This window comes from Vulpes lagopus, chromosome 6 (assembly GCF_018345385.1).
Source record: "Vulpes lagopus strain Blue_001 chromosome 6, ASM1834538v1, whole genome shotgun sequence".
Taxonomy (NCBI): Eukaryota; Metazoa; Chordata; class Mammalia; order Carnivora; family Canidae; genus Vulpes; species Vulpes lagopus.
This window is the reverse complement of record NC_054829.1, coordinates 117342363-117364887: the sequence shown is the minus strand read 5'-3', so window position 1 is coordinate 117364887 and position 22525 is coordinate 117342363. Positions and strand designations below refer to the sequence as shown.

Genomic DNA, 22525 nt, shown 5'->3' with positions numbered 1-22525 from the left:
TACCTGTGTTCTAGCTCAGACTCTTTGCTGAAGGAGTTTACTCATTTAACCACTCAATCTTTAAATATTTACTAAGTGTTTACTATGTTCTAAACACTGTACTAGGTGTAAGAAATACAAAGATGAATAAGACACATGTCTTGCTTTTAAGATTATGATAAAGACTTTTATGATAGTTGGAAGGTTTGTTTAAAAAATTTTGTAGTAAGCTTCAACTATAATTGAAGCATTTATATTAAATAAAAATGCATAATTTAAAATAAAATCAGACTGATAGTTTCTAACTAATTTTATAGAAGTTTCAAATGTAACAGGTGAGTTTTATAGAGTAAGGTGAAGATATACTTATGTGTCAAGTTGGTCAGTATGGATCCCGCTCACAACCACGTAGGGATAATGGACAAGGGAGCCGGTGCATCTGGGTCTGTGTGAGGAATGCCTGACCTGACAGAAGAACTCCTGGAGCCACAGACACAGTGGGAAGGAGGAGAGGAACTTTGGGAGTTTTGCATTCTGTTCTCTCCCAAGTTCTGGAATTCAAGAGGTTTGGAGAAAAGAGCTAGTATCAGCCTTGGGCATACTCAAAATAGATACTCAAGTTTGTTACCTAATGTGAGTTAGGTTAAGGGTTGAGGAATTCCGTGGAATTTGGAGGAAGGGGGTGAGTTACGCTCAAGGAGAGTTTGGGATTCTTTGTCCTCCTTTGGGTTTTGGTCAGCTGTATTCTAACACATCAATGGCATCTAGGACATATCTCATCCTCTTTTACATGAAAGAACATGCAGGTTATAGAAGTAGAATATCATGAAATGGAAGGCAAAGAAGGCATCTTTGCAATAGTCCTGGGGACCATGTTGACTCTAATTTATATTTACTGGCCAAGACAAAGCATATTTAATTGTATTTGCCTTAAAATTTTTCCAAAATACAGCTTTATTGGTCAATTAGTGAATCAATAGACATTTAGGGAGTACCTAATATACACCAGGTAGTGAACTAGACACAAGATGCAATTGTGAATGGGTCAAAATTTTATTTATTAAAAGCTTAGGTAAGAAAAACAATATTCTGAGGGCACATACCTTCTGTTCTCTAAACAGTAAAATTTTAAACATTATTGTGCATACAAATTACTTGGGAACCATGCTAAAATGCAGATTCTTTTTTTTTTTTTTAATGCAGATTCTAATTCAATATTTCTAGAGTGGAGCCTGAGATTCAACACTTTCAACAGGCTCCCAGGTAGCGCTGCTGCTGCTGCTCTGAGGACCTAACAAGGCTCCTCATGTTGACTAACAAGGCTCTAGAGAACGTACTTAAAAATCAGCCCAGGGGCTCCTGGGTGGCTCAGTCAGTTAAATGTCTGCATTCAGTTCAGGTCATGATTTCAAGGTCTTGGGATCTCTGCTCAGTGAGGGGGTCTGCTTCTCCCTCTCCCTCTGGCCCACCTCCCTGCTTGAGTTCTCTTTCTCTCTCTCTCTCTCAAATGAATAAATAAAATCTTAAAAAAAAAAAAAAAAACCCATCCCAGGTAAGCTAGGTGTGTAGAATGCTTGTGTTCCTTGAACACTGTCTTCCTCACCTCTCCACTCTGCCCACCTCCTCAACATCTGCACACCTGTAGAGCTAAATGCTTCCTGAATGTTTTGTGGGATACCCTTGACCTATATTAAGAGAGGGCAATGTAAGAAAATGAGTCCATAAAACTCACTTTTGTCTACTCTAAATAATGTCTTCTAAAAAGTATTGCTCATTACGTCACTTGCTGCCTTCTTTAGCAACAACCATAGAAGAAATTCCTCTTTTCTCTCTTAAGAAGTTTCACTTCTTCTAAGTACTTGGTAGATTTTAGGCTTGTGCACCTTGTGAACTGCAGAGCTGCCTGGATTTCCCTTTTGCATAATAACTGATGGAAAGCTTAGGTTCAAATTTGTTACCTGTCCATAGCATCATTAAATGTACATGTTTGCTTTCATTTAATTCCTGGTTCTAATTTTAAACCTCTTACTTTTCTTCTTTCACTCTAAATGTATGTGCTTCAGATATTTTATGCAACATTATAAGTTACTTATATTGTTCTGGGGGTAAATATGTCTAGATACATATTAATACAAATAATAATCCTATATAAGAATTTTCTATAGCTTTGAGTATCTTTCTGCCACCATCCCTCGCTGGCCACCTTGACTTATTTCTAGGAGGAAATACATCAGATTACCTTATAGAGAGGAATTCATTCCTGTTCCAAGCTAGCTTCTTACCATTTCATAAAATATGGAGTTTTCACATAATATCCACTTATTTAACTACACCGAAAACTCCACGAAGAAGAGGATGACTTAAACATTTTGTATGTTAGATCATCTAACAGAATGTAGGAAATACAGTTAGCAGTCAAGAGATTTTAGGGATACTGCTTATTAGAGGAGTAATAAGTTATAATTCTGATCTTTCAAAGTAGTATAGGATTGCAAAAAGTTAATGGAGACTTTCATAAATAGATATTTCATTAATTAAAAACTAGCTTATTGAGACAGGGGTAGATTTTAAGATATCCAAGTGTTCTTTTATCTCTATTCTATCTCGGATTGACGTGGTTGTTTGAAGTCATACAAATTGACAATTTGAAAAAATAAAACCTTCAAATTTGTTTTCTGGATATCCTTCATTTTTCCTTTCTGGGTAATTCCTTTTTAGTTTCACACAATTTCCTGACTTTGGTACAGGATGATTAAGATAATATGTGTTTGGTATTTGTTTACCATGAGTCATGTACCATTATCTTCCTGTCTAATTCATTTTATTTTTTTTTCAAGTAGAAAATGTTCAGGCAGTTGGAACATATAAGTCCTTTTTTTTTTTTTTCTTGTAGTCCAAGGAAACTCACACACTGAGGCAGTTTTTAGAACTACTACAAATGATCCCAAGTTAAGGATAAAGCTGGTAACTCACATTACTTGGCCAGGTTTGGGAAATCATGTGTGGAATTTGGGGAGAGTAGATGTCTCCATGAGAAATTGCCAACTTCACGTTAAAGACATCTTGTGGGGTCACCTGGCCTGTAGGTATTGTTGCTGCCATGTTCTTTCATCAGGTCCATGAGGTGGTTTTTAAACCCTAGGTGCTTTAACAGAGTCTAGCTAGCTGCCTACTTTCACATTTTTCTGGAGTTCGTTCTTAGAAAGTGGCCAACTCTGGCAGAGATTTCAATAGGAAAAAAAAGAGGTCAAAAAGCCCCTAGGCCATTATAGAAATTAGAAAGTCATCAGTGCCTCAGAGACTCACCCCAAAGAGCCAAATGTCTAAGAAATGGAGACACTTCTGGCCCAGAGAGCACAAAGCCTTAGACACCATTGGTGGTGTTTAGAAAGGGGGAATTTGGGACACCTGGGTGGCTGAGTGATTGAGCGTCTGCCTTTGGCCCAGGGCCTGATCCTGGAGACCCGGGATCGAGTCCCATGTCCGGCTCCCTGCATGGAGCCTGCTTCTCCCTCTGCCTGTGTCTCTGCCTCTCTCTCTCTCTCTCTCTTTGTGTCTCTCATGAATAAATAAATAAAATCTTAGAAAAAAATAAAAAGATAAATAGCTAATGTCCACTGTAGTCAGTTTGAATCATCTTGTATAATTTGTTCTTAATAGAATTACATTTTAATATCAGAGCTACAGACATTCCAGCCTGTGTCTGAGCTTCCTAAGTAAGGAAGAAAACGAACAGTATGTAACATCTTCCAGCACCAGCCACCATAGTAGGCATAGTCACTATTTTGGGGCTAGAAAAGCAAGTTCTCCAGAGTTGCTTAGCCATGGCTTTCTGTTCCTAACCCAGAGGGCCTGGCACCAGCCACATTCTTATGGGTTGGAGGAAACATTTTGATCTTGGTAGGAAATCAAAATGCTGCCTTTTTGACAGGATCATGTTGTCATGGCTCCTCGGCTTAGCTGGGTGGGCCTCACACTATATGAACCTCTCCATTTCCTGCTCTGGGACTTCTTATTGCCACTGAGATGTGAAATTCTGGGAGACCTCTTGGTGCCCATACTTTTTCAATAGCTCATTTGGCTGTCCCATCAGTCTTCAGACTGAGGATAAGCAAGTAGGAGTCTTGATAACTTTTTGTGGCTCACACTTTGAGGTCTCCTGTATCAGTTGCCAGAGAAGGTAGGTCATACACCCTGGAAGTGCAGGGAACTGACGCTCTGTGGGAAAATGTTGGCCAATTGGAGTAGAAGCCAGCCCACGATTTCTTCTCCCTTCTTCTACCCAGATAGACTGTACCAGGAGTTGCAGACTATTTGGAGGCAGAACCATGAGGATTACCAAACTCTGGCAGGTTTGCTTACTTCTTTCCTGGCCCCTCTGCTCTTTAACCTTCACATATGCTTCCCTGGGATTATATCCCCCATAGAAATGTTAGCGTATAAGCTTTTGCCTCAAGTTCTGTTTCCTTGGGAAACTAAGCTAAATCATTTACACATATTACCTCAAAAAAGAATCCTCAAACAATCCTGAGAAATAGGTGCCTGTCATCTTTTTTTATGCACTAATGATAAAAATGAAAATATTGGTGGTAAATAACCTAGTCAGGCTATTGAAAACTGAATCAGAATTCATCCCGGTCCATCACTACTAAAGAACTCAGAAAGCTGCAGGGCCCCTGGGTGGCTCAGTGTGTTGGGCAGTCGTCTCTTGCTTTCAGCTCAGGTCATGATCTTGGGGTCCTGGGATCAAGCCCCACATCAGGATCCATGTTTAGCTGGGAGTCTGCCTGAGATTCTCTCTCCCTTTCCCTCAGTTCCTTCTTTGTTCATACATGTTCTCTCTAAGGAAGAAAGAAAGAAAGAAAGAAAGAAAGAAAGAAAGAAAGAAAGAAAGAAAGAAAGAAAAAAAGAAAGAAAGAAAGAAAGAACTCTGCAACTATAAAACCAGACCTTATATTTGCTTTCTTTGAGTTCAAATTCTTCCATCTGGAAAGTGGAACTATAACAAGTATAGTATATGGTACACTTAAAAGTTGCCTTCTGTGGGATGCCTGGGTGGTTCAGTGGTTGAGCATCTGTCTTTGCCTCAGGGTGTGATCCTGGGGTCCTGGAATCAAGTCCTGCATGGGCTCCCTGTGAGGAGACTTCTTCTCCTTCTGCCTATGTCTCTGCCTCTCTGTCTCTGTGTCTCTCATGAATAAGTAAGTAAAATGTTAAAAAAATTAAAAATAAACTTAAAAAAAGTTGCCTTCTGTATTTTTCCCCCATCACGATTGCCATTACTGTTCTCTTATGTTTGTCATACAGATTCACTTGGATCACAGGTTAATAGTGTAGTAGATACACTTTTCTTTTTTTTTTTTTTTTAAGATTTTATTTATTTATTCATGAGAGACAGAGAGAGAGAGAGAGAGAGAGGCAGAGACACAGGCAGAGGGAGAAGCAGGCTCCATGCAGGGAGCCTGATGTGGGACTCGATCCCGGGTCTCCAGGATCAGGCCCTGGGCTGAAGGTGGCACCAAACCACTGAGCCACCCAGGCTGCCCTATGCTTTTTCATTGTAGTAATTCACTACTTGCATAACAAAGTAGGGGGTACATTGTACTGAACTACCTGTCATTTAAAATATAGAAGTCTATATACAACCAAATGCATGTATTTGGTCTGCAAGCTGAAAAAGATAAGGAAAATACAAGACACAGATTTCAAGTTGCACATGGCAGAAAGGTAACTCAAGCCAACTTAAGCAAAAGGGGATTTATTAGAAGGGTAGCTTGTGGCATCGAAGGAAAAGCTATAGGAACCTCAATAATGAAGTCATGAGAAGGCCTCCAACTGTCCTTGCATGAGTCTTACGCCCATCCCTTGACCATTGTCTGTGGCCAGAGGAATGACTGACCCAGCTTAGGGTCCGCCTCTGTGGAGTTAGGCGAAGTGGGGTGGCAAGTATATTTCTAGAACAAGAAGGGAAGAAAGGAGGTTGGACATCCATAAACATACACAAGTAGTTCTACAGATCAGAGAAACAAAATAGAATTCATAAAACAAAGCCTGACTGGGTGCTAGAGAGACCAAATGTTTAGGTATTTGCAAAAAGAAAGATAGCAGTGTGAGGGAGAATTTCATAGAGCAAGTAGAATTTAATTTATTAATTGAAATACACATTAATTGCTTCCTCTGTGTCAGGCATTATTCTAGACTCTGAGACAACAGCAGTGAATAGAATAGCAAAAATCCCCCTGCCATCATGGAGCTTACATTCCATGGGGAGAAGAAAGACAGTAAACAGGATGAATAGGTGAACATACAATGTAGGTCATGTGCTGAGGGGAAAATATGAAGCTCAAGATGTTCTTTGAAGTTGTTTTTTAAGGACTCCTAATAGGAAGAAGGAAGGGTATTAGGGGAGAGGAGGCACTAACCTACCTTTGAAAAAGGCAAGTGGGGAGGCGTATGTCACAGCAGAGCGTAAGAGAGCTCTTGGTGATGGTGCCCAGGTGTGCTGGGCAGAATGGGGAATAAATGTGGGTGGGTGTGTAAGCTGGGGCCAGTTTCAGGAGGATTTGACAACAAGGCAGAGGAGTTTGAATTTGATTTAGAAAACTCTAGGTATAGGTAGCCTTTTGTGATTCTTGATCAAGGAGGGGGCAGGAGGAAAGTGAGGTTGTAGGAAGATGAGTCTTAACGTGGTTTGAAGAAAGAACTGGAAGGAATGCAGAAGGCCAACTGGAAGGCTCCAGCAGTAAGGAGGTGTGAAGTGGGCCAGCCCGAGTGGGAAAGAGGCAGAGGGACCACACGTGATCACAGAAGAATCACCAGTGTTCCGTGAGGAAGAGGCAGGAACAGAAAGAGCTGCAATTCGTGCTGCCCCTGCCTTAATGAGCCATGTGGCTTCAGGTATGTCACTCAGTCTCGGGAATCCCGGTTCATTTCAGCTTGTAAAATGCCCAGGTGAGTGGTCTCCAAGTGAACTCAAAAGAGTATTTTCTCTGACAGAAACATTGGCTGAGCAAGCAGGGTAATTCGTTCTGAAGGTAGACACAGTAAGTTCAAGTCAGATGTCCTGGTTCATTTGACCAAGAAATATTATTAATCCTGGAGTTTAGAAATATTTTAAAAATGAATCCTGGTATAATTTTTTTAAGTATGTCTGTAGCAGTATTCATTGTAACAAAATTAACCTATACTGTTTTAAAGCTAATAAATATTTGATCTTCTCCAGTAGCGAGGGGACTGTGTTCATTATGGTTATATGTACTAATTACATTTAGTAATTCTTAGAATTTTAAAAAATGTATGTTATCGATTGCAACATAGCAAATTGCCACAAAATTAGCACCATGAAATAACACATTTATTTTCTCTCAGTTTCTTACAGACTTGCACAGCTGGATCTTCTACTTGAGGGTTCCTCACATGGCTGCCATCTAAGTGTCCCCCAGGGCTGGGATCGCATCAGATTTACCTAGGGAAAACTTCACTTCCCATATTACATGGCTATTGCTAGGATTCAGTTTCTGAAAGGTGGACTTTAAGCAGTCAATTAAGGTTGACTGTCCTTAATTCCTTGCCACATATGCCTCTCCACCATGGCTGCTTGCTTCATTAGAACCAAAAGGAAGATAGTCCATTAGGAAGATTAAAGTTTTAATCTTACAGAGTCTAACTGATGGAAGTGACACGCTGTTTCCTTTCCATTTTCTTCATTAGGAGCAAGCCAGTAAGCCAAGCCTACCCCATGAGGGAGGGGGTAGACAAAGAAGGTGGGGATCCTTGGAGACCACTTTAGAGGCTGCCTTCCACACCTTATTTGAAAACCCTGTTCCCCTAGGCTCCTTCTTACTTGGGTGCCAGAGACTCAGGGCTAGTCAAGGCTGTGCCCAGCATGGCCTCACTCATTCACTTCTTTTTAGGAACCTGGGTCATGTGAGTATGTATCCCTTATCAAGACTGATGGGTTTAAAAATATATTTTAGTTAGAAAAATAGGTAAAATATTATTTTTATTCTACTTCAAGGCAAGTATGACACATAGGTTAGTGCTTGGGGCAGGCCAGAATCAGGGTCTCAAAGTCAAGGAACTCTCCAAGAAGAGTAAAGAAGGGACCATGGTATCCTTTACTGGACTCAGGACAGATTTCAAATAGTATAATTGGCATAAATTCTAAAATTATGATTCAAAGGAGAGTGAACTGAAAGAACTCAGCTGGACAATTAGTACATGTAAACATTAAAAAAACACAAGCCTATATTTGGATAGTCCTTTCCAGTTTGCCAAACATTTTGCATTCACATTATCTCCTATTAATTCTGATGTCTTGTGTGTTTTATTGTGTATTATTTTATGTCCATTTTATAGATAAAGAAACCAGACGGTTAATAACATACCTGAAGATATGCATCTAGCAGGAATCCAAGACTGACCTTAAGGCATAGACAATTTCTGCAATGTCATACCTCCTCGCTAAAAAAAAAGAAAGAAAGAAAAAGCCATAAGCACACCCTTTTTTTCTCCCTTGGTACCATAGCAGATCTTTCAGGAAATAGGAAGTCTAGGGGAAGACTTTGGGAGTAAGAAAATCAATATAAAAGGCCCTGCTAAGGGCCTATTGATAAGATTAGTAATCTTATCAATATCAGTATCTTCCTTATACCTATGAAAGCCCAGCGCCTCTCCCAGACCACAAGCCTCAGGAGCCCCCACCCTTTGAAGTGCATTCTTTGAAAATATCTAAGTCTCCCTGTGGTGCCTAGAGCCACCCAGGGCCTGCAGATCCATTCAGAAACAGAGACCCATGCTCAGGCCTGTACCCTCACGTGCTCCATCCTTCCCTTTAGGTGTTCTCTTATCCTCTACCTTGCTCTTGGGATTGACCAGAGGCCCCAAGAAACTCTGGGGTCACATCTATGGCAATATTATGGGGCCCTGATACCATATACCAAATACCAAATACCATGTTATGGGATCATCCAGAAGGATGGTATGGACACACTGATTCTAGATGACTCTCACTCATGTCAGACATAAGAAAAGTTCAGGACTTCAGACTACTGGGGATCAGCAATGGGTTCTTGGACTTAAGCTGCACATTTGAGCCTGTGCACTGGTTCTTCCCATCTGTGTTCCAACTGTGGTATTGCCTCTGATCTAAGTCACCTGAAGTCAATGGTGGTCATGGCAGGCATCCTTTACTTTGTGTACTGCTGGTGCTGAGGACAATCTATATGCCACACCCTACATGTTAGGCACTCCTCCAGAGGTGGCAGCACTTACCTCATCCAAGAGCTTTTAAGATCCTTGCAGAGCAAAGCCAATAGATCTTTCTGATCAATGTCTTCTCTTGCCTCCTAATGATGTGGTGACATTAATACTCGTTGGGCCCATCTTGACCTATGCAAGATAAAGTGTGAACATGACCCTGAGAATGGAACCATTTATGTTCTCTCTGCTCATGGGTGCTTCACTCATCCTCCCTGCTGGTGGCCACGTAGAGAAAGCAGAAGGACAGTCAACATGGTAGTCACATCCTACAAATGTGATGACTATGGCCTTAAATAGTTCAAGAAAACATGATTGGAAGATGTATTGTTCTATGTGAATGTTGTAAAATTCCTAATGACAGATTTAACACGACCAAAAAAATGAATCATTATTCACAATTTCCTGCATGCTTTGGGTAATACTTGCATTCTTAAGCATCTCAACAAAGAACAATAACTTGGAGAGTGTCATTGGAAGCCAGTATCTAAGAATGGCATGGCAGGGCAGCCCAGGTGGCTCAGCACTTTAGCACCGCCTTCAGCCCAGGGCATGATCCTGGAGACCCGGGATCGAGTCCTGCATCGGGTTCCCTATATGGAACCTGCTTCTCCTTCTGCCTGTGTCTCTGCCATTCTCTCTTTCTCTCTCTCTCTCTCATGAATAAATAAGATCTTTAATACAAAAAAAAAAAAAAAAAAGGAATGACATGGTAAACTATGCAGCATCACAAGTAATGATGTAGCCAGAATTAAATAAACAGAATTAGGAACAGGCAAGAAGAGTTATATTGTTTCATGATTCAGAAGAGCCAGGTAGTTTGTGAGTAATATCAGCATTGCTATCTTTTCTTGTGGTAAGAGATGTAAAATTAGCCAGAAGCAAGGCATTTGACAATAAAGGACAGGAAGAGCTATTTCTTGGATCTGAAGCAGAATAAATAGTGCCCGGACAGTACTAACTCTCCAGCTGCATCAATTGGACAATAAACAAAGACTTAAGTACTTGTCCTGTAACCACTATTATAAATCTTTATGATAAATCACTATCCCTCATATGGCTCTATGAATCTTGTAGTACACATTTTAGTTAAATTGTTTGTATAGACAGGACCCTTGCAAAAAATGTATGTTCGGTTTCCTACATGCCCTAGAGGTAGCCTTGACCTCTACTAGATTTCAACATCTGATTCAGTGATGCCCCCTAATGTGCTCCCCAATTTCTCAATCTCTAGTTCATAAACATGAAAAAGAGTTCTTTAAGACAATTATGGGGAAAAAATTAGAACTTTGATTTAGAATCAGAGAAGTAAAATGAAAACTTTTCCATAGAAGTGTGAGTGGTCACATTTGGGGGAAAGTGGGGAGGCAATACGTGGGGGAACACATGACAACTTTTGGTAGTGCTCTTTTTTTTTCCTGTGGCCTTGGGAAGTGGTTACATAGGTCTATTCACTTTGTGATAATTCATTGAGCTGCAGGTTTATGATTTGTGCACTTTTTCATAAGATTTATGAAAAAATCTTCATAAGCATGTTACAGTTACACTTAAATAAAAGGTTTACCATACAAAAATGAAAAATCACCCACAGAAACAAGTGGATTCCACAGGAAATCTACTTTACAACATGGAGTCCAGTGGTTGGGAAGATAGACTGTGCCCCAGCATTGCCTAAGGATTAATGTGTGGGTTTCAGGATAAGATAAACTCTTCCTTTTACTTCTCCCATAACAAGTCAACCTCACAGTTAAATTCAGTTCTGTCTCACAGCATTTCCCCACCCTGCTTCACAAAATGGAAATTCTTATAGAGGTTATGTCCAGACATGCACAATGGAGACTGACACACAGGGCTTGGAGAACTTCCCAGAGGTGGTTTAAGAGTGATTATATAACATGTTAAGTCTGTGTTCCTTTTTCAGGCATAACTGAAACTTTGCCAAAATAACTAATTGCCAGTCTTTTCCCAATGACCCAAATAAAAAACATGGTAAATAAATTACAGTTCTGAAGCATGCTCAGAAGAAAGAAGAAGAAGAAGAAGAAGAAGAAGAAGAAGAAGAAGAAGAAGAAGAAGAAGAAGAAGAAGAAGAAGAAGAAGAAAGGGGAAGGAGGAGAAGGAGAAGGAGATGGAGAAGGAGGAGAAGAAGAAGAAGAAACACACCACTTGGTGTTCAAATGACATCACAGCCCTATGTGTTGGAAAACCACACACTCACTGAAGAGCCTGATGCTAAATTATGTCTTTTTAAGTTGTACCACCTGTTGGGAGAGTTAAGGAGAAAAAGAAATGAATGTAGTGAATAAAAGAAACCAAAACAGGTCACCTGGGTGGCTCAGTGGTTGAGCATCTGCCTTTGGCTCAGGTCGTGATCCTGGAGTCCTGGGATCAAGTTCTGAATCGGGCTTCCTGCAGGAAGCCTACATCTCCCTCTGCCTATGTCTCTGTGTCTCTCATGAATAAATAAAATCTTAAAAAAAAAAAAAAGAAAGAAACCAAAACAACAACAAAAGAACTACTTCTCTCTTGCCCACTGATTTTGGTCAGAAAAAGGAAACAAAGAATTTTTAATAAGTTTATGGAGAAACTCAGAGTGTTTGCATAGACTGATGTGTGGGTTCTCTTATGTGATGTTTTTCAGTGACATGGGAGATTGTGGGTCTGTGTGGGAGTGGAGAAATGTGGGGGAGGGGCAGGAGCTAGGGGCACGGCAGTGGTGTTCTGGAGCCAGCTCTATGGCAGCAGCTCTCCCCAAATCTATGTCCAGTGATCTCATTTTGTATCTTGAAATCAGCCATGTGGGAGTATCTACACCACTGAAATGGCAAGCTCTACAGATCATGGCTTTAGCGGGTGGGGAGTAGAGATAGCTTGTTATCAAATATTAACTAGTGAAAAGTAAATAAATATTAACTAGTGTACTACTGAGAAGGAGTCTAGGCAAAATCTGAGGTTACTGCATAGACAGGGCAGTTTTTTAACTCTTTCAACCACCTCCCCTAATAAAAGCTAATTCTTGGGCCCCAGCATGGATAGAAAGGGGAGAAGACCATCCCACTGTATTCTGTTCAAGTTCAATTACACCTGGAGAGTTGTACTTTAAGGATAACGTAGAAAAGTTGTTCTGTGCCAGAAGTAGCATGGCATATGAAGAACATTTGAAAGAACTGAGCACATTTTATCTGGGAGAAGAATGGACCCAATATGGATAACTTGATCTCTAGCCTCTGCACTCCCAGAGCTCAGGCGGTGGGGCTGAAGGCCATAACCCTCTAATCATACAGTTGGTTCCTCTGGCAACCAGCCCCCATTCTAAAGCTATCTAGGGGCCCATCAAAAGTCGACTTATTAGCATTCATTCATTCATTTATTCATTCACTCATTCACCAAATATTCGTGGAATGCTTTCTATGAGTGAAGTGGGATTCAGTGGTATAAAAGATGGCAGTATCTGTCTTCTTGAGTTTGCATTTGGGTCGAGCAAAATGGTAAAAAACAAGTAAGCAGATTTATTATTATTATTTTAACGTGAGCTTTAAAATCTTGGGAAGGAAATAAACATGAAAATGAGACAGAAAAGATCACAGGAGATAGAAAATGCCATTGGAATATTTAGCTATTATGGCTAGAAAAGTCCGCTTTGAGGATATGATATTAATCAGAGACCTAAAAACGGAGAAGGAATAAACATATAAGGAGAGAGGTAAAGAGGATGCTAAGGAAGGGTGTAAGAATGTGAAGGCTCTGAGTGGCAAGGACCTTGGTATGTTTGGGATCCCTAGAAGAGGATAGTGTGGCTTCAGGGAAGCAAGTGACAAAGAGAGTGGCTCAGGTTGGGAGTAGAGAGATAGGCAGGGGAGGTCACGCAGGCCTTAGGAACAACCATGGGAGGAATTTGGCCTTTGGTTCAAGAGCCACTGAAGGTTTTTAAGTCGGAAGTGGTTTGACCAATTTATGTTTTGAGGAGCTCAAGAATCAGTGAGCGGGGTATGTGTGTAGAGGAGCTGGGCATGGGAAAGGGAAGGGCTGATGGCATTCTGGAGGGTCTCGGCAGGCAAAGTCAGGGCCATTAGGTGGAAGTTACAAGGAGGTGGATGTCAAGGGGTCAGATCACTTTAAGGAGGAACTTCGGGGTTTAACTCCCATCTTTGTCATGGATTACCACGTGCCTACCCCAGGGGGTGGCACCCGATGATCCATCATGAGAGGAGCCATTATTCATGTCATAGTCCCTGCAAAATGCAGTGCGCTCCTTGTGCAGAATTCCTGGTAGCCCAGTACAGCACATAGTAGGTTTTCAATAAATGTCAGGTGCCAGTAGTAACACTGCGTATTAAGTTTCCCATCATGAGGCAAAGTTGTTCTAAGAAAAGATGGCCACTCATCAGGGTGGTTGTAGAGGAGAGTAAAGGTAGAGGGTTGACTCTGATGTCTTTGAAGCATCCCTAGAATGATAAATTTTATAAATCTTTATTCCATCCCTGACACTACCCTTTCTATCATGTTCCTTATCTTTAATTCATTCTCCTTCCTCTCTTTCCTGTTAAAACCTTCCTGCCCTTGAGCAAAACACAGGCAAGTTCTCACTTGCCCTCCCACTCAGCTCCATGTCAATCAGGACCCACCTGTTCCTGCCAGTCCCTCACTTCCATGGCTGAGTTGGTTCCCCTGGTCTTGCGAGAACACGCACTTTGAGTGTGTCTCATTTGACAGAGCAGATAGCAACCCCTACTACCACCTGCTAGAAATGTTATCTTGTGGGAGTCACAGAATGTGCGCTCCCTGTCTCTGTAGATAATCAGGTTCTGACTGAAGCTTTTAGGGATGGTGGTTACAAGTCTCACTGACTCAGTCACTCTTCCCTATAGTGTGTATTGATTAAACTCCTACTGCATACTAAGGCTGCTCTAGGGACTAGGGACTCAGGAGTATCACCATTTATAAGAGGCAATGAATGTCCTTACCTTCGTGGAGCTTACTTTTTCTGGATGAGAAAGACAGGGGCTACCAATTAACAAATGAGTAAAATAGTTTTTGATAATGAGTGCTTCAAAAGGCAAAGTGAGGATGGAGAGTGATGGACCATGACTTTAGACTGAGCAGTTATAGAAGTTAATGATAAAAGTTTGAGGCATCCAGGTCTGGTACTGGGAGAAAAACAAAACAAGGGTGAAGTGAGACAGTGTGACAGGAAAATAGAATGATACAGATGGGGGAAGTATTTTCAATTGCTCAGGGCAGAATTTGTGCACACTCAGAGATGTTTTGACAACTATTTGCTAAGGTCAGTATGTGAGTGGAATCCTAGAACATGGGTCAGAATTCCTGACTCTCTGTTTCTAGCTCCTTGACAGCACTATTAGACATAATAGAAGCTTGGGATCTTAGTTCGGGTTGCTATAACAGAAGAGCATATACTGGGTGGCTTAAACAACAAAGATTTTTTTTCATATCAATTCTGGAGGCTGAGAAATCCAAGGCCAATGTGTCAGTAGGTTCAGTGTCTGGGGAGAATTCTCCTCTTGGTTTGCAGAGGGACTTTTTTTTCTTATATCCTCACATGGTAGAGAGCAAAGAGAGGGTTAGCTCTCTTCTTATGAGGACACTGCTCCCATCATGGGGGCTCTGCCCTTATGACCTAATTATTTTCCAAAGACCCACCTTCTAATAATATCCTATTGGAATTCAATTTACCAATTTTCTGGGGACATAGACATTCAGTCCATAACACTTGGCAAGCAAATATTTGTTATACTTGTTGACCTGAATTGCCTTGAATTAACCCAAGAAGCATAACAAACTGGGGGCAAAAGTTATTTGTTTGAGAAGTTCCTGAATGGCAAATATAAGGAGCACTATCTGTATGTTCTCCTGTCTCTGCTCAGGCCTCTACCAAAGGCAGACCAGTCCAGACCAGTTTTTTTTTTTATATATTTAAATTAAATTTAATTAAAGACAAACATCACATATGTCTACCTTCTGCAAAATGGTCAATTCATCTGAATTAAGGAAGTGGTCCGGACGGCTAGGCTGGACCATAAAGTAGTCAGGATACATGGGATGAAATGAGTAGCCCAAATATGAAAAAAAAAAGTCTCTGAAAGTGGGAGTAGTTTTGGGGACCAGTCATCTGCAGATCAACTATTTGGAAATGTCAAGTAGAGATGTTCTAGAGAAAAATCAAGTACTACTCAGACAATTAGATGTGGGTACTGAAAGGCCTGGAATCTAATTTGGAAACTTTCTGTCTCTTCTCCTGATAGGTGTGATCTTCAATGTAGAACAAGGGGATTTCTCATAGGAAGAATGTTTCAGTGCAACTCCAGGGGAGAGATATGTCTGGATCTGCCAGTGTAATTATCCTTCTATTTATCAAGTCTAACCCTGTATTGAACATTACTATCCAATGAAATTCCCTTGCTCAGATTTCTTCTTCACAAAGCCATGTTGTGATTGCAATTTCTGGCTTCTGTGCATTGTTCCCATAGTAAGAGAATGTACTGATTAGTTAATGTGACCACGTGGCAACCCTTGGCATTTCTGTTCTTACTGAACATCATCAGCATTCTGGTTTATATGTCGACCTTGTGTGAATTTTCTCTTTTTTTTTTTCTGAGTTGCATTCTTTTTCATTAAGACAATTTTTTATTTTATTTTAATTTATTTATTTTTAAAGATTTTATTTATTTATTCATGAGAGACACAGAGAGGCAGAGGGAGAAACAGGCTCCATGCAGGGAGCCCGACGCGGGACTTGATCCTGGGTCCCCAGGATCACTCCTTGGGCTGAAGGCGGCGCTAAACCGCTGAGCCACCTGGGTTGCCCTAAGACAATTTTTTTTAAAAAAAGATTTCATTTATTTATTTGAGAAATAGAGAGAGCGAGAGAGAGAGAGAGAGAGAGAGAGCACACAAGCAGTGAAGAGGAGTGAAGGAAGAGGGAGAAGCTGGCTCCCCACTGAGCGGGGACTTGATCCCATGACCTCAGGATCATGATCTGAGCCACAGGCAGATGCTTAATGACTGAGCCACCCAGGCATCCCTATGACAATTTTTTAAAGCAATATTAAGTTTCATAGTAAAGTTGAGAGGGAGATAATAGATATTTTCCATATACCCCCTGCCCCCATTCATGTAGAGCTTTCCCCATTGTCCACACCCCCAACCAGAATGGTATTTTTATTATGAGGAACCTACTTTGACATATCATTACCCAAAGGCCAAAGTTTACCTTAGGGTTCACTCTTAGTGTTGTAAATTCTACAGAATTAGGCAAATGTATAATGACACATATCCAATATTACAATACCCTACAGAATAGTTTCACTGCCCTAAAACTAGGGCAACGCTATCTGTGTCCTGCCTATTCATCTTTCCAACCTGAACTCTGGCAACCACTCATCTTTTTACTGTCTCTATTGTTTTGCCTTTTCCAGAATGTCATAGAGTTGGAATAATACCATATATACACTTTTCAAATTGGCTTCTTTCAGTTAGTAATATGCATTTACATTTCTTCCATGTCTTATTATATAGCTTGGTAGCTCATTTCTTTCTAGCTCTCTGTATTCCATTGTCTGGATCTACCACCATGTATCCCTGTACTTACTAAAGGACATCTGAGTTGCTTCTGAGTTTTGGCAGTTATGAATAAAGCTGTTATATACCTCTGCATGCAGGTTTTTGTGTGAATACAGGTTTTTAACTCTTTTGGGTCAATATCTAGGAGCATGATGACTGCATCACAGTGTAAGAGTATGTTTAGTTTTGTACAAAACTGACAAACTGTCTTCCAGGGTGGCTGCACCATTTTGGATTCCCATTAGTAATACATGAGAGTTTCTGTTACCCCACATCCTCGCCAACACTTGGTGTTGTGTGTGTGGTTTCTTAATGGGAGTCAGTTGTTTTGAGACCGATCACTCCTGAGGGCATTGACCAAATCAAGTTTCATTACGTGAATGCAATTGAGGACCAGAACTGGGTGTTGTTTCCTCAAGAGGCTGTTCTTGGATCAGGGGACCTTAGTCCACAACATCACGAGTTTGCCTATTTCTAATCTCACTGCTTAGATTTGGTCCAGTGTAGCAATTGCCTTTTCTCATGTGTATGGGCCTGATGGTCTCCACTTAATGGGGCTTGAAGATTAATAATCCACCTTGATTTCTAAGGGCCATCTATTTTAGGACAACAATGTAAAAGTTTAAATATAATTGAGATCACATGCAGTTCTCTGGCACCTGATTAAACAGTTCTGCTAAATTGCTATGGCTTCTTTGGGCCTCGCAGGTGGCTGGGATGCTCTAGGACAGCAATGCCAGAAGCCTTTTCTAGAAGCCACTGGTATGAAACATCCGAGTACAAATCATCTGGGAAATTCTGGGGTAGACAAAGTGAAATATCATTCATTTTTGTTGTTTGTTTGTTGGTTGGTTGGTTCATTAGTTTTAAGCACAGGACTTCTCCCATGCTTATTTTAACCTTGACTACTAACAAGGCTGACTATCCAAAAGTGAGATCTGTAATGGGGATTTTCTCAAAATGACCAGAAACCTTTTCTATCGAGAAGCATCTCCCAGAACTAACATCCCAAGGTAGACACTCTAGAAAACATGACTCTTTAATTCTTTTCCAAAGTCTGTCATGAGGTTCAAGTCTCCTCCAAGGAGAGATGCAGGGTCTCGGGGAGAGCTGTGGTGGACGGGAAAGCCAAAGAGCAGGGAGGAAAGAACTACCCAGGGCATGACAGAAGAGCATCAGGAAGAAAAGAAATGGCGTGGTGGGCAAGAAAGGCAATCGCTCCCATGTACCAGTAAGTTCCCAGCAGTGGCTGTACAGCCCAAAGACACCTGGCATGTGGAACCCAGAGGGGACACTGCCCCTGCAGTTGACAATACAGTCACCTACAGGATGGACATGCAAAGGCCAAGATAAACATTTGAGAAGAGGTGAAAATGTAAATCTTTAGCCAAGAAAAAAAAAAAAAAGAAGTCCAGAAAAAGACTCTTCCACTAATTACCAAAGCAAATAGACCCTAACGGATTGGGGGGAGGGTGCCGTCCTCACCCCCCACGAGTCACCCCCATTGTGAGGAGCATTTGAGCTGCTTCTGCGCTTGACCTGAGCTACATGACTTAAGAAGCAGAAAATAGATCCATCCCCTTTTATTGGGAGAGTGGAGCTCATCGAGAAGTATATCTCAATTTCTATCAACACACAAAGAAAAGCAGCACAGCATTTGGCCGTGTCAATCAAGACAGAAACCAGAGAAGAAAACAAAAAGCCCCTGTAACCCTGAGAGAAGTTTCAATGTGTACAGTGGAGGTGGACAATGCTTGCTCTTTTTCAACATCCAATTAGTGAAATTTTGTAGAGTTTTTATAAAACAGTAGACATGCTGCAGAACTTTGTTCCACTTGAATGTTGCTTCTAACACCTTTCTATCAAAAAAAAAAAAAAAAAAAAAAAGGCAGGTAATCCTGGAGGAAGATACAACTCAGCAATCTGTTCTTTCCAACTTTGAAATCTTTAAAAATGTTCTCAGAGCCAAGCCATCACTTTACTCATTTACAGAACAATAATTTAGAAACTTTCTCAATTTCAGGGGAAAAGATTATCTCCAGTTTGCAATTTAGCAGACTGACTTCCAGACTAGTTTTTATGTGTTCACTTGCTCCCTCTCTGTAGCTATATAAGTCTTGAAAGGGCTGGACATGGCAACTGCGGATGCAGCCCCAGGACACCATCCCCATGCTCTGTTCCCAACAATTAATGCTTTAACTCCACCTGTGCCTGGTCCCGACAGCTGCATGCTTAGCAAGGCCACTTCCTGAATGCATTAACTGTCTTATAAAGTCCCTTTAAGACATTTGCATCGGCAGGTCCTAATTGGGAGCAGGGTGTGGAAGCACGAGCACACACACCTGCCCTCACACCTAGGAGAACAGAATCCAGTTCTGCCGATCTCCCGTACTGGGCTCGCCTTAGAGCTGAAGCTCAGCACCGTGGCCCAGACAAATCAATTTTCCTTTTGACCTCTGGCTTCTCAGTCTCCTTTGCTTTAATGTTTCCTGATAAAAGGCGGGACTGGGAAAGGCTCTGTAGACACAGAAGCTGTCCTGGCTGCTATTTTCTCAAATCCCTCTGGGAAGCGCCCAGGGGCCCACTCTGCTGGGAGGTGCAAAGACTCTGGAGGAAAATATACCCTGCCCACCTTGGGGGCACTTGTGGCCATGGGGCCATATATATATATATATATATATATATATATATATATATATATTCAAAGATTTTATTTATTTATTCATGACAGAGATGAGAGAGAGAGAGAGAGAGAGAGAGAGAGAGAGAGAGAGACAGGCAGAGGGAGAAGCAGGCCCCATGCAGGGAGCCCAACATGGGTCTCAATCCCGGGCCTCTAGGATCACGCCCTGGGCCGAAGGCGGCGCTAAACCTCTGGGCCACCCCGGCTGCCCATGGGAGTATATTTTACTCTGTACAACACAGAGAGCTGAATTCCCTTTGACAAACATTCATGTGTTCTGCAACTATTTATTGAGGACTTAGAGTATGTAAGACTTGGTGATGGGTGTTGAGAGAACCCAGAAAAATTTAAGAAATGCCTCTTGCCCTTAAGTTCTCAATAAACTAGCTAGACAAATAAAAGAAATACATGGAAATACTATGTTTCTATGATTCAGAGATGCCATTTATGGAAAGACATACCATCAAGTAATAACTCTTTGGGGAGAAAAGCTAAATCTCATCAAATGCATACATTGGTTATAAGATAGAATCCGGCTTCAGAAATATGAACATGTGGGGGGCGCCTGGGTGGCTGAGTAGGTTAAGTGCTGACTCTTGATTTCGGGTCAGGTTATGGTCTCCGGATGGTGGGATAGGACCCTGTGACAGGCTCCCCCACTCAGGCCAGAGTCGGCCTGAGATTCTCTCTCTTCCTCTGCTCTTACACCACTCGTGCACGGGCACACTCTCTCTCTGTCTCTCTCTCAGATAAAGAAACAAAAAACAAAACAGAAATATGAACGTGTGAATAAAGGAGCAGCTTGAGAGCAAGGCGAATCGGTGGCGGCAGGAGTAGGAGGGATGCTCGGAGTCCTGACAGCTGCTGCCCGTGTGCACCTGTTTTCTAGAGAAGCTTCCTGCTGCCCCAAATGTGATCTCATTTCATTCGTGTAACAGTCCCTGTGAAGTTGATACTGTTATTCTCATTCTCACAAACAAGGAAATTGAGAGACAGATATTAAACAACTTTCCAAAGTCACAAAGCTAGTGAGTGAAGGAGCCAGCGTTAGAGCCCAAGTGAGAGAAGCAATAGGGAACTGATGGTTCTAAGGCCCAGGTTTAGAATCCTGGCTGTCCTACAGTAGGTGCAACTACGGGCAAGTTACATAATCTCTTTGTGCTTCAGTTTCCATATCTGTAAAATGGGAACTAGTAACTGCATTTACCTTATACCGTTTTCCCCCCATCTTTGAGGTATAATTGACAAAATTGTAAGGTATCTAAAGCATATGACGTGATGATCTGATATACATGCACATTTTGAAAGGGCCCCCCCCCCATTGAGTTTATTTATTTATTTATTTATTTATTCATGAGAGAGAGAGAGAGAGAGAGAGAGGCAGAGTCACAGGCAGAGGCAGGAGCAGGCTCCATGCAGGGAGCCCGATGCGGGACTCGATCCCTAGACACCAGGATCACACCCTGGGCTGAAGGCAGGCGCTAAACTGCTGAGCCACCCAGGGATCCCCCCCTTCCATTGAGTTTATTAACATATTCATCATCTTGTGTATTTGCCTCTTTGTTTTTTTTTGGATGAGAGCATTTAAATTCTACTTTCTTAGCAAATTTCAATTATGCAATAGAGTGTTATCAACTATAGTCACCACATTATGCATTAGATTGGATCCTCAGACCTTAATCATCTTATAACAGAAAGTTTGTACTCTTTTACCAACCACTCCCTATTTCCTGTACCCCACAGCTCCTGGCAACCACTTTTCTACTCTCTGTTTATATGAATTTGAATTTTCATTTCGTTTTGTTTTTAAAATCTCATATATAAGTGATACTGTGCAGTGTCTTTCTCTGTTTGGCTTATTTTACTTTGTATAAAGTCCCCAAGTTCCATCTGTGTTGTTGTATATGGCAGGATTCCCTTCTTTTTTTTTTTTTTTTTAAGATTTTATTTATTTATTTATTTATTTATTTATTTATTTATTATTTTTATTTATTTATGATAGTCACACAGAGAGAGAGAAAGAGGCAGAGACATAGGCAGAGGGAGAAGCAGGCTCCATGCACCAGGAGCTCGACGTGGGATTCGATCCTGGGTCTCCAGGATTGCGCCCTGGGCCAAAGGCAGGCGCCAAACCACTGCACCACCCAGGGATCCCTTAAGATTTTATTTTTAAATAATCTCTACACCCAACATGGGCCTCAAATCCACAATCCCAAGATCCAAGAGTCAAGATGCTCTACCCACTGAGCCAGCTGGATGCCCCTAGGATTCCCTTCTTTTTAAATGCTATATGATATTCTACTGTGTGTGTGTGTGTGTGTGTGTGTGTGTATTTATTTATTGGGATTTTTTAAGATTTTATTTATTTATTTATTTCAGAGACAGAATAAAAGAGAGCACAAGTGAGGGGGAAGAGCAGAGGGAGAGGGAGAAGCAGGATCCCCACTGAGCAGGGCACCCAATTCAGGGACTCTATCCCAAGACCCTGGGATCATGACCTGAACCGAAGGCAGACACCGAACCGACTGAGCCACCCAAGCTCCTCGTTGGGTTGTTTTTAAGCTTAAAAATTATGATGTTCTTAAAGTGCTTAGCAAGTGCCTGGTACACACATTGAAAATGCACAATAAATGTAAGCCATCACTGTTTTATTATTGTGAAAGCTGTGTGGGAAAATGGTTTATTAATACTAGATAATAAACAGGCAAATTGGGTGGTGATGGGGACCAGTTTCAAAGGTTCAGATTTTACTAGAAGTCTTGTTCTGCTAGAAGTAAACCGTGTATTAAGCCCTTGCCAGTCTTCATAATACTCTCATCACCAGAAAGACAGAGGAAACAACAAGGGAACTACTATTCTTGACTTAATTCTGACGACAAAGAACTTGATGGCTATTGTGTAACTTCCAGGATCTTAGGGAAAAACTGACTGCGTCATTCTGGGTCAAAGAGAGGAAGAGGACCATCAGGCCGAGCTGACGTGAGTCCTGGATTTTGGAAAACAGGCTTTAGAAAGTTCAGAAAA

The 22525-nt window shown here is 41.3% G+C and overlaps 1 protein-coding gene across 1 annotated transcript in view; it reads right to left on the bottom strand.

The window, feature by feature from the left end:
* Window positions 1-9270: 9270 nt before the first annotated feature.
* SPATA5 (spermatogenesis associated 5) overlaps window positions 9271-22525 on the bottom strand; it is a 362021-nt gene continuing 348766 nt past the window's right edge. The window contains exon 16 of the mRNA XM_041758978.1: window positions 9271-9369. Within this exon, the coding sequence (XP_041614912.1) occupies window positions 9307-9369 (63 nt within the window). The 3' untranslated portion in view covers window positions 9271-9306. The remainder of the gene's footprint in view (window positions 9370-22525) is intronic.